General features: G+C 48.5%; 1 protein-coding gene across 2 annotated transcripts; it reads right to left on the reverse strand.

Annotated features, from left to right (window-relative positions):
* Nucleotides 1-6,590: 6,590 nt before the first annotated feature.
* On the reverse strand, nt 6,591-15,542 carry KLK13 (kallikrein related peptidase 13). Of its 2 annotated transcripts, none has more exons than XM_036012636.1 (6): nt 15,405-15,542; nt 14,825-14,911; nt 10,197-10,401; nt 9,656-9,924; nt 8,265-8,401; nt 6,591-6,809 (listed from the first exon to the last, which is right to left on the reverse strand). In XM_036012636.1, the coding sequence occupies exons 2-6, from the start codon at nt 14,874-14,876 to the stop codon at nt 6,621-6,623; spliced, it is 852 nt and encodes a 283-aa protein (XP_035868529.1). In that variant the 5' UTR covers nt 14,877-14,911; nt 15,405-15,542; the 3' UTR covers nt 6,591-6,620. The 2 variants fall into 2 exon arrangements, with proteins under 2 accessions (XP_035868529.1, XP_028386012.1); XM_028530211.2 differs by having other exon boundaries at nt 10,212-10,401; nt 15,405-15,541.
* Nucleotides 15,543-17,016: the final 1,474 nt, after the last annotated feature.

Genomic DNA, 17,016 nt, shown 5'->3' on the forward strand with positions numbered 1-17,016 from the left:
GATATTTCCCAACTTCCAATATTGGCCAATCTGCCCTTCCCCCAAAACAGCCATGGGTCCAACACAGAACTCTCTCTTCCTCCTTCCCTCTCTCTGCTTTTCTTTTTTTTTTTTGAAGTAAAATTCACATAACCTAAAATTGGGCATTTGAATGATTTTATAATCTACAATTCAACGGATTCCACTGCATTTATGAACCTGTGCAACCATCACCACAATCTAGTCAAGAACGGTTTCATCACCCCTCAAGGGACCCCCATACCCATCCAGCTGATGTCCATCAGCTGATGAATGGAGGAATAAAATATGGTCCTTCCACACAATGGGCTATTATTCAGCTGTAAAAAAGAACGAGGCACTAATAGGAGCCACAGCATGGATGAACCTTGAAAGTATGAGGCTGAGTGTTCGGGCGGGAAAGAGCTACAAAAGACCACATGTTGTAGGATTCCATGTGTATGAAATGTCCCAAATAGCCAAATCCACAGAGACAGAGAGCAGGTTAGTGGCTGCCGGAGGCTGAAGGCAGTGGGGTATGAGGAGTAGAGGGATGGCTTAGTGCCTCTCTTTGACACAGAAATGTGCAGTCTGTGGCTTCTGGCTGGAGCCAATCCCGTGTTCTTGTAGCTGAAGCCTCAGAGAGCAGAGATTGGCCTGCAGCTCCGAGCACCCTTGCCAAGTCCCCCAGGAAGCCCCCCTGCCTCCCGCTCTACTCTTGGCTCTCATTATACACACAGCATGAAGCCTGCTGCCCAGAGAGAACTCAGCCACCCAACACCTGGTCACAGATGTGGAAACGGAGGCGCCACTAGATGAAGACACATGAGCAGCAGGTGAGTGGCCGAACTCAAGTTCGAACTCAGGCAGGCTGTCTCCAGAGCTCGTGTTGTTATTCATTGTCCAAACACACAAATGAACAGACGAATGACCAAATGAGTGCACATGTGAATAGATGAAGGTAGGACCTTTCCTATGGGTTTCAAAGAAAGAGGATAGCTTTTGGAACCCTGCAGATGGGGTTAAACATTGGGTTCATCCCGTGACTCATTGGGGGCCATTGAGTCCCTTGCTTGTCCTGACCTAGGTTGGCCCATCTGAAAAGTGGGGCTAGGGGGAAGCTAAATGTCTCTACATGCTTTCCTCCTGGGATTATCCAACATGGTAACAAAGATGGGCGGGGCCTCTGACTGGTGTGGCTCAGTGGATTGAGTGCTGGCTTTCGAACCAAAGGGTTGTTGGTTCGATTCCCAATCAGGGCACGTGCCTGTGTTGGACCTGGTTCCCCAGTGGGGGATGCATGAGAGGCAGCCACACATTGATGCTTCTCTCCCTCTCTTCCTCCCTTCCCCTTTATCTAAAAATAAATAGATAAAATCTTAAAAAAAAAGATGGGTAGGGATATCAGGTAGGTGAGCTATAGACACTATCAAAATTACCCATATCAATTTACACAATTTGTGGGCCTTTGCCCTGTTGGTTGGAGGGTCATGCCGTACCCCCAAAGGATTGCAGGTTCAATTCCCAGTCAGGGCACATATCTAGGTTGCAGGTTCAATCCTCAGTAGGGAAACATATAGGAGGCAGCCAATCAATGTTTCTCTCTCACATCACTGTCCCTCTCTCTCTCTTTTCCTCTCTCTGAAAATGATACAAAGATCCTTGGGTAAAGATTCAAATTTTATTTTTAGATTTTTTCAATTTTTTTTACTTAAAAATATTTAATTTATTTATTTTAGACATAGGGGAAGGGAGGGACAAAGAGAGGGAGAGAAAATCCATGTGTGGTTGCCTCGCCATATGGTTGGTGCTACAGCTTGGTGCTACAACTTCTTTCTCTTCCTTCTATGTTTCTATCTCATTCGACTCCTCTGCTCATTCATTTGCTCTGTGTGCCTAATGCTGTGCTGGATGACTCTGGGACCACAGAGTTCATCCAAATTAGCCCCACAGCTCTGTCTTCCCACCATCCTTCCCTGCCAGACTTCTCCACATGTGCCTCCTCACTGCGTGCACCCTGCAGCCAGGCTCTTTTTGGGTTCACACAGACTTCCATGTTGAGCAACCCAGAGGCCACCTGTCTGTCCATCTGTCTGAACATTTCTTACTCAACCTTTCCGCAACATTCCACATGCCAGCCGCTCCTCTCTGGCTTCCGGAAGCCATGCATTGCTGGTTTTCCTCCTACTTTGTTGGCTCCCCTTCCTGGCCTCCTATATGAATAGGCCTTTTCTTCCTTCACTGGTGTCTTCACAAACAAGGGTGTTCCCAAAGCCCTGTCCTAAGCCACGGCAGATGCACTGACTGCATACACCTGACAGTTTCTACCTGTCATCCGTCACTGGGGCGGCTTGGTTCTCAGGCCTCTCCCCAACTTCCTGAATGACCCAAACTGAGCTCACCGGCTATCCACGTCGACCTGTTCTCAGAACCCTGTCGGTCTGCATGGTGGCCCCACCATCTACTCAGTCTCCCGGTGCAGACCCAACCCTATCTGGAACCCAAGTGCCTGGATGTGTCCCATTAGGCACCAAGACTGACTGCCTCCACTTTCGGCTCTGTGTCTTTGAAATCTATCTCTCCAGCTCCTGCAGTTTGAGTCCACTTTGTTTCCAAACTGGTCCCCCTAGGACTCCTGCCTCCTCAACCCTCCCAACCACCTGTCTGCATCTCTCATCTCACCATTGCACTTGTTAAAAATCAAAGCTTGGGCTTAAGTCCCATTGGTCCCCTGTGACAGTATAATTTACAATTAGAAATATATGTTTGGTCTTCCCCCGCAATTCTGGCACAGAGCCCCTAAAACCTTTGGAATTTCCTAGGTGGAGGTATCTCTTGTTGGGTGAATGAAGTGACTTTTGGAAAGCTCCTAAGGATGGGGGTTGGTTGCCAGGGGAACCAACCATGTGATTAGAGGGTTGGAACTTTCAGTCCCACCCATCAGCCCCCACCTCTGGAGAGGGGATAGAAGCTGGAGGTTGAATCAGTCACTGATGACCAAGGGTTTAATCAGTCCTGCCTATGGAATGAAGCTTTCCTAAAAACGCAAGAAGAGAGCATTTAGAGAGCTGTTTCAGGGTCGGTGAACATGTGGAGATTTGCGGGGGAGAGGTGCCTGGAGAGGACATGCCAGTTTTAAGCCCCTTCCCACATACCTGGCCCTCGGGATCTCTTCCATCCTGCTGTTCCTGAGTTATATCCTTTATAATAAACTGGTGATCTAGTAAGTAAAATGTTCCTCTGAGTTCTGGAAGCCACTCTAGTAAATCAAGCAAACGCAAGGAGGGAGTCGTAACCTCAGATCTACAGGTGGTGGTCAGGAGCACAGGTGAGAACCTGGACTTTTGATTGGCATCTGAAGTGTGGCAGGAAAGGGGGGGACATGAAAAGGGGAGGGGCAGTTTTGTAGGACTGAGCCTTTAATTTGTGGGATCTGACTATCTCCTGGTGACAGTGTCAGACTTGAATTTCAATTGTAGGACACCCAGCTGGTGTCCAAGAATCGTTTGGTGAAGTGGGGCAACCCCACCCCACACATTAGAATTGGGGGCACAACCTTATAACCCCCATTAGCCTGGAAAGTCCAGCCTAGGTCCTTACACAAGCCCCACAGCTGAGGCGGTGACTGAACTTGGCCTGGACCCTCTGGATTATAAGGGAGAAGTCCTTGGGAATGGTCATGGAGGGAAGTACAGGAATGTGTCCCCATCAGCCTGGATGAGCTCAACTCACTGGTGAATTTTCTTTAGTCTAGGTTGACACTTCTGTAAACTGGGGGGCTGATATTTCCTCCACAGGGGTCTTGGGAGAATGAAAATGGCTTTTTAGGCTGGACCAGTGCCTGGAAGTATTGCCATTTTTTTGACCCCATCCTTCCTCACTTCTCTGTCTCTCTTCCTAGTCTCCTTCAGCTTTCCAAATTCCTCTACAGCCAGGTCCCCATTGTTATTAAAATTTCCCTAGGGGGGAAAAAAAAACACCACACAAGAAAAGAACTCCTGGCTTTGAAATCCTGGGAGGGAGGGAGGAGGAGAGGCTCAGAAGCCTCAGAGCCTGGCCGCCTGGCTGGCTTTCCTGATTTAAGGTGTGGGCAGCCAGTCTCCAGCTCAGGTATGTCATTATTTTCTGTTCCCTGTTCCACAGGAAGGATTTGGGCGGCCACATCTCACTCGCAAATCCTCAGCTGTCACCCAAGGCTGCTTGCTCTGGCACTGGCAGCTTGGGAGACATAGTGCCATAACAATTATATCAGTAAGAGTAACAATATAATGAGAGCTGCCACTTACTAAGCACTCACTCAGTACCTGGTCTTCTTTTTGAGCGATTTGCACAGGTTAACATATCAATCTCCCTGGGAGCCCTTTGAAGTATGTGCTCCCTCTTTCAGTGTTTATTAATATATGTAGCTAGTTCTTCATCCTCAAAAGGAGATTTGAATTGGTGACTTTGCTCTCCTTATTTTATTCCTTATCACATTTCCTCCTGCTATTCTCTTTATCACTGTGTATCTTTTGCCATTATCTTTATTATCCTTTGCTATTGTTTTTACTATTGTGTACTTTTGCTAGTTTTCATTATGTAGGCTTTGCTATTATCTTTGTTGTTGTATATCCTTGTTATTGTTTCCATAACTGTATCTTTTGCTATTATATTTATTATTGCAGGGCCTTTAAAAAATTAGTATGGAATTCACACATAAAAGTAACCATTCAAGGTGAAGAGTTCAGTGGTATTTAGTACATTTGCAAATGTTGTAGCTTTATTAGTATATGGTATAACAAATTGTGTATCATTTTGTGTGTACTGTCTTCTTCCCAGACTATCCCATTTAAAAGCAACTCCAGTTCTGGCCAGATAGCTCAGTTGGTTAGAACATCATCCCAATATACCAAGGTTGCAGGTTTGATCCTGGTCAGGGCACGTATAAGAATCAACTGATGGGCACTGGCTGGTGTGGTTCAGTGGATTGAGCACTAGCCTGTGAACCAGAAAGTTGCAGGTTTGATTCCTGGTCAGGGCAAATGCCTAGGTTGTGGGCCAGGTCCCCAGGTTGGGGTGTGTGAGAGGCAACCGATTGATGCATCTCATCACACATTGATTTTTCTCTCCCTCCCTTCTTCTCTCTAACAGTAAATAAATAAAAGCAATTCCACTCATTCTCCCTATCTTTTCACCCTGACCTCCCTTTTTTAACCACCTGACAATTTATCTCTTAATTCACCTTTTTATCATGTGTCTCCCGAGAAAATGTAAACTCTACAAGGGCAGAAGTTTCTGTCTAATTCACTGTTTATCACTTGTGTCTACAAAAGTGCCTGGCTTATCATAGGTACCAACATTTGAATAAACAAAGCTATATTTGCCAATACTTAGGAGAGTGCCTGCACATGTCAGCCCTGAAAGTTTGCTAAGAATAAGGAAGTGCAACACCCTTTGACACTCTTCAAAGGGGTTGTTATTGACATCCAAAGGTAATCTTTGATAGAGAAGCACCCAGATAATAGCAGTAAGGCAATCTTTATCTGCACAATGCTATGAAGAAAAATTATGAGCCCTGGCTGGTGTGGCTCAGTGGATTGAGTGCTGGCCTGCAAACTGAAACTTCGCTGGTCTGATTCCCAGTCAGGGCACATGTCTGGGTTGCAGGCCAGGCCCCCAGTTGGGGGCATATGAGAGGCAACTGATCGATGTATCTAGCACACGTCAATCACATTGATGTTTCTCTCCCTTCTCTAAAAATAGATAAATAAGTAAAAATTGTGAGCCCCATTTTACAGATGAGGAAAGAGACATGGTGAGTTTTATAACTCATTCAAAGCAGGGACCTCTGTGGCTTAAGCATGTGACCATTGTGTTCTGAGGTCATGGCCAAAGATGTCACAACAGCATGGGGCACTGAACAAGGGTGTCCCTGGAGAGGGGCAGGATATTTGGTGGATAGTAGGGTCTAGGCATGGAGGGATACTGAACCCCATCACTATCAATTCTAGAGCAGGCGTGGGGATTCAGAGATAGGCAGTATTGTCAGAGACCAGATGTCGGTAGGGATGGAGCATTTGGGAGGCCTGGAACTATGTAAGGATGCACCATTGAGTACCCCATGTTGGCTGTGGTGACATTCAGGGCATACCGTGTTGTCAGGGCAGAAGAGAATACTTTCAGAGTGAAATGTCACGGGAGCATGGGAGCCTAGGACCTTCCCAAGTCCAAAGTGTAGAAGGGCCTAGAACACTGGCAATGACTAAACACCTGAAGGAGTCTGGAATATTTTCAAGGATGGTGTGTTCATGGAACTTAGAATCTTGTCAGGACGGGCTGGAGGTACTTCAGGGTTTCACAGATAAAACATTCAGATGGAGATCTGGGTTTACGTTGAAACAGTTGGCAGATCTGGAACGTGTCTGGGCTGGGACATTCAGGGCACTGGGGTGTTTCAGGGGTACACCGTCTGGCAGAGTGTGATGCTGGCAGTGACTGAGTGTTTTTGAAACACGGAATGTCAGCTGGGATGGGACCTTCAGAGAACGTGAATTGCCAGTTGGAAGGGAACAGGCTGAGAGGGGCAGAGCAGGGCTGGGCAAGCCGAGTAAGGAGGGCATGAGGTGGGTCAGTCAACCCGACTTTTATTGCAGACCCTTTGTCCATTTCTTCTCCTGAGTTTTCTGTTTTCGGATTGTGTTTTGGATCCAGGAAATGTATTGAGAGACTCGGGTGTAGACGCCAGGCCGGTTGGGCTGCCCACATGGGAAGTCTCCCCAGGAGATGATGCCATAGAGTGTTCCGTTACAGACCAGGGGGCCTCCGGAGTCACCCTGCAGGGGGGAGACAGAAAGGTGGGGTCCTGGCTGGGGCCAAACAAAGGCAGAGATAGATGGGGACTTGTGGGGAGAGAGTGAATGATGGAGAGAGACAGACTCAGAGACAGGGGCAGGAATGGAGAGAGACAGTCTCAGAGACAGGGGCAGGAATACAGAGAGACAGCAACAGATGCAAGTGGAGAGCAGAAGGCAAACACAGAAGGACAGAGAATGAGAGAGAAATAGAAAGGCAGAGATGGACACTGAAACAGAGAGAGAGACTTCTGTGTCTCTGGTTTTCGGCTTCTCCATCTCATGAAAATACTGACAGTTCACCTTATACACCTGTTCTTGTTTTTCTGGTCCTAAATCCCATCTTGCACCGCCTGCCTGCCAAATCTGCTCCTGCTTTATGGTTTCTTCACGTCATCTTGTGATTGAGTTCACCGCCCCCTGGGTGGGGTTTGTACACACGAGTGCTTCATCTCCCCTGGGCCCAGGACACTCAATATTACTATTGATAAGGCACTCATCACTGATTCATTATCATACCCTTTCCCACTGAACCAAACCTCAACCTCCTCTCTTGGACACAGGTTGTCATTTTGCCCACGTGGTATCTGCTGTACCTTATTTTGGTAACAGCCTCCTGATTTTTTTTTCATTTGGGGAATGACCCCTCTTACTCTCCAAGTTTGTCCCTGCCCCTCCCATCCCCCACAGTTAGTCCTCTGACCCAGATTTGGTCCATCAGAGAATCCCACAGCTCTGGCCAGAGTGATGGTTCTCGGACATTACTTAAGTTAGCCTAGTGAGAGTCATGCTCAGGATGCTGCCCTGGCTGGCATGGCTCAGTGGACTTAGCACCAGCCTGTGAACCAAAAAGTTGCTGGTTCAATTCCCAGGGCATATGCCTGGGTTTCGGGCCAGGTCCCCGGTTAGGGATGTTCGAGAGGCAACCTGTCCATGTTTCTCTCACACATTTATGTTTCTCTCCCTCTCTTTCTCCCTCCCTCCTCCTCTCTCTAAAAACAAATAAAGAAAATCTTTTAAAAAAGAAAGAAAAGATGTTTATGTCAGTCTTAAACATGTCATGTGTGTACCTGGACCTACCCATGCCTGAAGCAGGAACCTCTGGACTTTGCAGTTACCAAAGGCATCGCTTTACTTGAGGTAGTCTGAGTTAGATTTTTTTGTCACTTGTAACCAAAAAACACCCTAATTCTTATGCATGTCAACCCCAGGCTCTGGGCAGCAACTGTTAGGCAAACTGGGGCTTAAGATGAATTGTGTTTGTCATCCATGGGTACTTTGCTCAGTTTTCACTCTGTGCTAGGAGACAGCTCACCTTACACAGCCTGGTTCTGCAGAGGCTACAGGCAAGTCCTTTCCCTCCAGCATCGGTCCCTCCATCCTGGCCTCCCACCCAGGCCCATGGCAGCCCCGGCCCCCAGCCCCTTGTGGCCTCACCTCGCAGGAGTCCTTGCCGCCCTCCTGTGTGCCAGCACACAGCATGTTGGGTGTGATCCTGCCGGGGTAGACTTGACGACATTCCTCATCGGAGCGTAGCTGGATGTTGGCGCACTGCAAGGTTTGTGGGTAACTCACTGGGGAGGAGAGAGAGGAAGGTCTAGGGGTATCTTTCTCTAGGACAGGCTATGAGACTTTAAGAGAGAGCTATGGGGGAGAGCCAGAAATGTGGAGAAGGGTGAGGGGGTGAGAGGAAAGTGGAGGGAGAGATGGAGGGGGGTGGGGCTGGGAACTGAGTGCGGGGAGATACACATGGGAAGGGAGAACATCAAGACAGATGGGGGTTGGAGAAATAGGAAGACAGAGATGGTGAGAGTACTGGAGGCAGAGAAAACACAGGAGAGATGGAAGGGATTGCAGGAGGAGGGAAGTGGTGGAAAGAGAGATGGGGAATGCCGGGCAGACAGACACAGAAATGAGGCTGGCAGAGAGCTGGGGATGGCGGAGGAGACATCCAGGGCTCTGCTGCTGTAGGCCAGCCCTGCCTTCACACACGCCTAACTCACAAACAGAGGACGTGGTTGTTTCTATTTTATCCCAGTTAATAATGATCAAAATATCACTTGCTTTGTAAATTCTATATTTTTGTCCTTACTTAAAGATATTTATGCAAAATATATAATTTATATACAAATGTATTTAAATGGTGCATAAACACAGAATTATAATTTAGAAAATTTAAATTTTCTCATTTGCATATTTATATACAGATACATGTTTATTTTTGTAAATATGCACATAACAGAATTTACTGTAATTTTATATTTATAAATTTATATAAAGGCATATAACTATATAATATATGACCTATAACATATATAACTTTATGTTTATCAATTTATATAAAGGACATATAACTATAACATGTAACTATATTTTAAAATTTATATTTATATAAAAGATATACAAAATATTATGTGTGATGTATAATATGTAACTATATTTTTCTTTATAATTATCTATTTTTTAAAATTGCATGCACCATCCATCATTTTTTTTTAAGATTTTATTTATTTTATTTAATTTTTTTAGAGAGGGAAGGGAGGGAGATAGAGCGAGAGAGAGAAACATCAATGTGCGGTTGCTGGGGGTTATGGCCTGCAACCCAGGTATGTACCCTGGCTGGGAATTGAACCTGCGACACTTTGGTTCGCAGCCCGTGCTCAATCCACTGAGCTACACCAGCCAGGGCATAACTATCTATTTTTTAACTTTCACTTTTATATATAAAGGAATCGCCCTCCAGCCTACTCTCATTTCTGCCCCAGTTTCCCCAGTTGCCCTGTGAGACCCCAGGCCCCCTGTGCAGTGGTGGGGTGGGTGGTACGTACCCTCAGGGCTGGTGGTGGTGCCCCAGCCGGACACCCGGCAGCAGGTGCCAGTGGGGAGGCAGTCGCTGTGGAAGAGAGGCAGGGTGCTGATGTGTCTCGTGAGCTGGACTGGGGACTGCAGCTCCAGAAGCATAATGTCGTGGTCGTGGTTCAGGTGGGTGGGGCTGCTCTGGTACTGGGGGTGGGGGAAAGAGCGCACCACATCCCTCACCTGCTCTCCGGCCTCCAGCTGCCACAGGGTGTGCTTGCCCAGGTAAACTCTGTACCCGCTGTGGGTGTAGAAACAGGGCAGTTAGAGAAGAGGAGCCCTTCCCCAGCTCCTGCCTCTTCTCCATCTCACCTTCCTCATCTCCAAACACATCTCCTCCCACATCAACTCCAATCCCATCCAAATAGCCTACTTCAAATCCAGTTCTGTCCCCAGTCCCCTCTCCCCTGCCAAACCTTATTCCTACCCATTCCGATCTCAGGCCTCAAACTCCAGCCTCATCCTCAAATGCAACTCCACCCAGTCCCATTGCCATCCCTACCCCACACTCCCCTGGCCCCCACATACTCTTTCAGACAGTGTGCTGCTGTGATGACCCATTTGGGGTGGATGAGGACCCCCCCACAGAGCAGCCGCCCCTGTACCATCAGGGCTGCCTGCCAGGGCTGAGAGTGGGGGGGGCAGGTGTAGCCACCGGGGAGAAACCCTTTGGTCCCATTGATGCCTCTAAGAATCTTGGAATACTCTTGACAGAAGCCTGGTGAAGGAGAGAAAATGTTAGTGAACTGGGGTCCAGGCAGAGGAGGAGGCCTGGAGGGGTAGTTGCTGAGCTTAGGGAGAGGGTCAGAATGTGCTCCAGGTGACCCGGAACCGAGGATTCATTTCTTGGCCACTGGGAGTTGCCATTTCCCATGTAGTGGAGATGAGTCAGAGCAGAGAGATGACAATGTCCTTTTCCATAGAAGTGTCATACCCGTCATTGCAGCATTGAAGGAAGAGCTCACTGATGAGGATGCTTCTGATAAGCAGAAGTGCGGCTTTCTCCCCACCTGCACTTTCTCTCATTCCAACACGGGGATAGATTTCAGGAGGCGGAAGTGAGATGGATATACACAACCACCTAGGCAGCATCCATTCATTCAACCATCCATCCATCCATCCACCCACCCACCCACCCACCCACCCATCTTTCTAACACCTATGTATTGGGTTCCTCTGTGGCTTCAAATAGCATCCATAGGCTAACTACCCCCAAATTCAAAGTTTCCAGGACTCTGAATCATTTCATCTTTGCTAATCTCTTTGATCCCATCTCCAACCTCTCTGCTCTCCACTTACTCTGTTCCAGTTTCATGCGTCTTCAAACACACTAGACCTTTTGCATTTGCTGCTTCCTCTTTTTCAACAATTCTTTCTCTAGACCTGTGCTGTTCAATATGGTGGCCACTAGCCACACATGGCTACTTCCATGTAGATTAATTAAAATGAAACTTAAATACTGAGTTCTCACCCTGACTGGGATGATGCCCCCAGGGGGTTAGAGTGTCATCCAGATACACCAAGTTAGTGGGGGTGATCCCTGGTCAGGGCCCACACAAAAATCAACCAACAAATACATCAATAAGTGAAACAACAAATTGATGTTTCTTTCTCTCTCTCAAATCAATAAAAACAAATTCAGTTCTTCAGCTACACCAGTCATATTTCAAATGCTCAATAACTCCAAGTGGCCAGAGGCCACCATATTGGACACTACAGACATGGGAAGGAGACAGACCTAGCACCTTGTCTGACACACAGTAGGTGCCCAACCAGTGTCAGGCACTGTCTGGCACTGGAGACACAGCAGATGACAATGGAATAGAGAGAGTCCAATCTTGAATGTGCTGCTTTCTGGCTAGGTGATCCTGTTATAAGCTGCCAGCCTCAGTTTCCTCAGCTGTAAAGTGGGGACGATGACAGCTTCTTCTCTCATGGGGAAGTTGTAGGATTCAGTAAAATCCTACATCCAAGACACACACAGCACCCAGTAAGTGAAAACTGTTGTTGTTATTAGCTACAATAGGGGGTCCCTAGCTCTGTGGCCAGCAAGTCCCTTCCCAACCTACATGAGCAGTGGGATTAGCTCAGTGGTTCTCAAAGGTGGGGACAGAGGTCATTGGTGGGTACAAGCTCAGTTTAGGTGGTAAGTAACATCTCTGCAGCCTCAGAAACTGATTCACTGTCCAGCTCTCTCCCAATTCTGACTTTACCAAAGAAGAAGTCTCAGGATGATGCCAATATGCTTTTAACACCTGTAGAATCTTCACTGAGCTCACTTTTAATTTTTTTGGTAAAGACTTTATTTATTTATTTTTAGAGAGAGGGGAAGGAAGGGAGAGAGGGAGAGAAACATCAATGTGTGGTTGCCTCTTTCATGTGCTCCACTGGGAACCTGGACTACAACCCAGGCATGTGCCCTGACTGGGAATTGAAGCGGCGACCCTTTGATTCACAGGCTAGTGCTCAACCCACTGAGCAACACCAGCCAGGGCTAATTTTTTATTTATTATTTTTTCTTTTTCACTGAATTTACTGGAGTGAATGGTTAACAAAATTATACAGGTTTCAGGTGCACAATTCTACAATACATCATCTGTACAGTGTATTGTATGTTAACCACCCCAAGTCAAGCCTCCTTCCATCACCATTTATCTCCCCATATCCTCCTCTACCTCTCCCTTCTCCTCCCCCCAGCAATCACCACACTGTTGTCCATATTTATGAGTTTTTTCTCTTTTTTCTTTTTCTTTTTTGCTCTATCCCTCCACCTCCAGTGCTCCCTACACAGCTGACAGCTTGTTTTCTATCTACGAGTCTGAAACCCAAAGTACTAATTCAAAAGAATATATGCATCCCTACAGTCACTGCAGTGTTATTTACAATAGCCAAGATTTGGAAGCAGCCCAACTGTCCATCAGTAGATGAGTGGATAAAAAAGTGGTGGTACATTTACACAATGGAATACTATTCAGCCATAAAAAGAAGGAAACCTTACCCTTTGTGACAGCATGGATGGACCTGGAGAGCATTATGCATAGTGAAATAAGCCAGTCAGTGAAAGACAAATACCATATGATCTCACTCATATGTGGAATCTAATGAGCTAAATGAGCTCACTTTTTAAAACCCAAAGGGAGCAGAATCCTCAGCCTACAACCTAAAATTTATTAAGTTGAACCATCTACCATCACTGTTTTGGGAGAGGTTGACAATTGGTCCAACCCAATAAACGTACCATTTTTGTTTCATTGCGCAGGATATTTTTTCTCTTTTATTTATAGCAAAGAATGTGGTTTTCCACTTAGGACAATGATATAAACTTCTAATGTAATTTAAGTTAAAAATAATCGATTCTACGCAGACCATTAAGTCTAACATGATAAAAATGGGCCCTGGCTAGGTAGCTCAGTTGGTCAGAGCATCATCCTGATGTGCCAGGGTTGCAATTTTGATCCCCTGTCAGGGCACATACGAGAATCAACCCGTGGTCCTGGCTGGTGTAGCTCAGTAGATTGAATGTGGGCTTGTGAAACAAAGGGTCTCCGGTTTGATTCCCAGTCAGGGCACATGCCTGGGTTGTGGGCCAGGCCTGCAGTAGGGGGTGTACAAGGGGCAACCACACATTGATATTTCTCTCCTTCTCTTTCTCCTTCCCTTTCCCTCTCTCTAAAATAAAAAAAAAATGAACCCATGAATGCATCAACAAGTGGAACAACAAATTGATGTTTCTTTCTACCTTCCTTCCTCTCTCTCAAAAAAAAAAAAAATCAGTAACTAAAAAAGTAAAATAATGAAGAGGGTTTGCCAGGACATACTGTCCAGGATGCAAGGAGCAGGGCAGACAGCGTGGACTAAGGATCCTGACTCAGGCACCACTTTGGGGTTGGACTCTTCTGCCAGAGTTTTGGCTTTTGAAGCCATAAAACTAATTATAGTTCACGTACCTCCCAAGGCTGTTGGGGACTCCACAAGCCAATGCATGTGGAGTACCTAGCCCAGGGTGTGGCACCCAGGAGGGGCTTGGGACCTGGGCAGGAGTCCTGGGAGTGTCTCCAAAGGAGACAAGCCACCCCACCTCCAGGCCAAGGGTGGTGCTGGGTGTCAGGTGCCCGTGGACCTCTCCCTCCTCTGGGTCTCAGCTCAAGGGTCTAGTTGTTTGGATGTGTGGGGTGGGGGGGGTGGGGGGGACAAGGCCACTTGGCAGGGAGCTGTCATTGCACCTCTAAGCTCCTGGCTTGGCCCCTTGAAGCCATCCCCTGTGTTACAATTGTAACTAATTATCAGCTAATTATTGGCATAGTGTCTGCAGCTGAACCGCTAGGCTTTGGGCACTGAGAGCAGACACTCTGTCTCTGCTTGCACACACCCAGCACACCACCTGGCAAGCAGCGCTATTATTTTTAATTGAATTTACTGGGGTGACATTGGTTAATGCAATTATATAGGTTTCAAGGGTACAAGCCTATAATACATCATCTGTATGAATGATCGAATGAACGAATGACCCACAAATGGGGTTTCCAGAGTTGGCAGGGAGACAACCAACTCTGGGAGGAATCAGACAGGTTTGGGGTCACCCCCAGGATGAAAGGAAGACCTAGAAGGTTCTGGAAGGAGCTGCAATGGATACAGAACACAACTAACAAAATAAACTTGAGGACTAACTTTCCATCCCTTCTGCCTGCCAGGCACTCAGCACAGACAGGCGTTACCTCAACAGCCCTTTGTGGAAGGAACTTCTGTGTTCCCATTTTACAGATGGAACAAGCTAGCCACAAAAAAGCGAAGTTACTTGCTCAGAGTGGCAGTGGTCAGGATTCGAACCTGTGCCTCTGGGACTCCTCTCACTCAGGGAGGCCAGGGGGTCTGGAATGTGGGAGGGGCTGCTGGGCTGGGGGTGGGCTTTCCCGCCCAGAGTAAGACAGAAAAGGGGCCTGGTGGGGAAAGTGGGCTGACCCCAGCCAGAAAACCAGGTCACTCAGGGATAAGCAGGAAGCTTTCAGGGCTGTCCCCACGGGACCCTGCCCGGAGTGGGCGGGGGGGGCGGAGCTCGTGGCTTCCAGCCCCCTCCCCGCGTCCTGACCCCTCCTACCATTGTCCCGGGTGGCCACCCCGCCTCCACCCCCGCACATTCTTACCGCCTGACAAGGTCATGGTCAGGAAGGCGATCGCAGTGGCCAGGGACCACATGGCGGATCCCGGGTGGACGGCAGGGCGGGAGGGGCCTGGGAAGTTGAAGGGAGGTGTTAAGGACTGGCCGGAACCCCCATCTCTGACCACCCCCCCACCCCGCCCGCCCGCCTTAACTCTGCTCCGGAGCTTCTCAGTTGTCGATCTCCTTCCTTCACTCTGAGAACCCCTCCCCAAACCCGTCCGGGGGGCGGGGCAGCGTGCACCTCCCCCCACCCAGGTCACTGGCTTGCTGCCCCTCAACCCCGGAAGCCAGCCCTCCGCCCCTGCCCTCCAGCAAACGAGGTCCTTGGTGCTCCCCCCCAGCCCTTCTCCCGGTCCTGCCTCCCCTCTCAGGCTTGGTTCTGACACCTGGTCTCAAACTGAGCTTCCCATCTTTTTGCGGCTTCAGCTCTCGGTCTCTGCAGATTCCTATCTATAACTGAGCCTTCGGCTTCCCGCTCCGTCTCCCTGACTCAGCTCTGTTCCCTCTCTCTTCCCCCGCCCCCTCCCCTCAGTGCTCCAGCCCCTGCCCCAGGCAGACCCTACCTGGGTGAGGGGCCTGGGTGAAGAGCGTCCGCAGCCAGCTGCCTCCAACTTCAGCCCCGACCCATGCCTTTTAACCCCTGAACTCCCTCCCCCAGCGCCCTCAGCATTTCCCGGTTGCTGGCCTACCCCTCTCCACCCCCAATGGCTCAGCAGGCTGTGCTAGGCACCCCCCCAGCCTGGGCTTGGCCCTCCGCTTGGGGGTGGAGCTTTCAGGACAAGCTGGGACCCAGATTTGGCCCTGCCCAAAGCCCGAGTTGAACCCACTGTGAACTTGGAGGCAGCAGGACCCACCTAGAAGGAAGGAGAAAACTCATCACTTCCTTCCCCAAACCCACCCCAAATCCCCATGACCCTCCCTTGCAACATCACCTGACTGCCAATCTCCACTCCAACCCTGTGCACATTCTTAATCTGTATCCGCCCCCAGAAGGCCGTTTTCTACCCTCTTCCCACCCTCTGCCCCATTTCAACCGTACCCCTGCCCCCTGGCCTGTCCGTCAAAACCAGAGCCATCGACAGCATCATCTCAAATTTACCTCTCCGCATCAAGTGCAACACATCTAAATTCCAGTTCTTGGCCTCCTCTCCAGCCCAGCTCTATCTCCAGCCCATTTTCTTCAACAACACAACACACACACACACACACACACACGGCCAGACTCGTTCTACTATTTGCCCTTCCCACCCCCACCCACCCCCCATCAGGCCCAAGAAGGTAATCTTCAGGTAGGTGATTGAAAGTCAGCTGTCCTTGAAGTAGGATGTGGGCATGGATTGGGGCAGTGCTTTGGATAAGTGGCCTTTGAGGAGCAGGGTCACATGGGGTGAGGGAGTCCAAGGGGATGGAGGCAGTGAGGGAGAAGCACATGGTGGGGGGGGAGGGGGGACTGGCTTGAGGGAAGAGGAAGGAGGAAGAGGGTGTTTTGGGAATGAGTAGGAGTCTCTTGGAAATGTCACTGGGTGGGGCTGTGACTTAATCCTCCGGGTGGAGGGGACAGGATTAGGGATTAGGGATTAGGGGTAGAGGTGGGGTCAGAATCTGGAAGGAGGCCAGGGATGGGGACCAGAGGAAGTCTGGAAAGAGCCATGGTGTCAGGATAAAGGTAAGGGGTTGAGCCAGAGGGAGTGAGTTTTAACATCAATGTCAGAGTGGTTCGTAGAGGGGAAGATTAAAGTTTGGATATAGGGGTCAAGTCTTGTGTTAGATAATTTTTTAAAAACATTCTAACCATGACTCTCCTACATATAGAAAATGAACATATGCTTCAGATTTTATTTTGACCTGGCTGGGTAGCTCAGTTGGTTAGAACATTGTCCTGACACACCATGGTTGAGGATTTGATCCCCAGTCAAGGTACATATAAGAATCAACCAATGGCTCTGGCTGGTGTGGTTCAGTGGATTGAGTGCTGGACTGTGAACCAAAGGGTCACTGGTTGGATTCCCAGTCAGGACACACGCTTGGGTTTCAAGCCAGGTCCCCGGTGGGGGGTGCTTGGGAGGCAACCACACATGGATGTTTCTCTCCCTCTCTTTCTCCCTTCCTTCCCCTCTCTCTAAAAATCAGTAAATAAAATCTTTTAAAAAAGAATCAACCAATGAATGCATAAAT

This window comes from Phyllostomus discolor, chromosome 12 (assembly GCF_004126475.2).
Source record: "Phyllostomus discolor isolate MPI-MPIP mPhyDis1 chromosome 12, mPhyDis1.pri.v3, whole genome shotgun sequence".
NCBI classification, from domain to species: Eukaryota; Metazoa; Chordata; class Mammalia; order Chiroptera; family Phyllostomidae; genus Phyllostomus; species Phyllostomus discolor.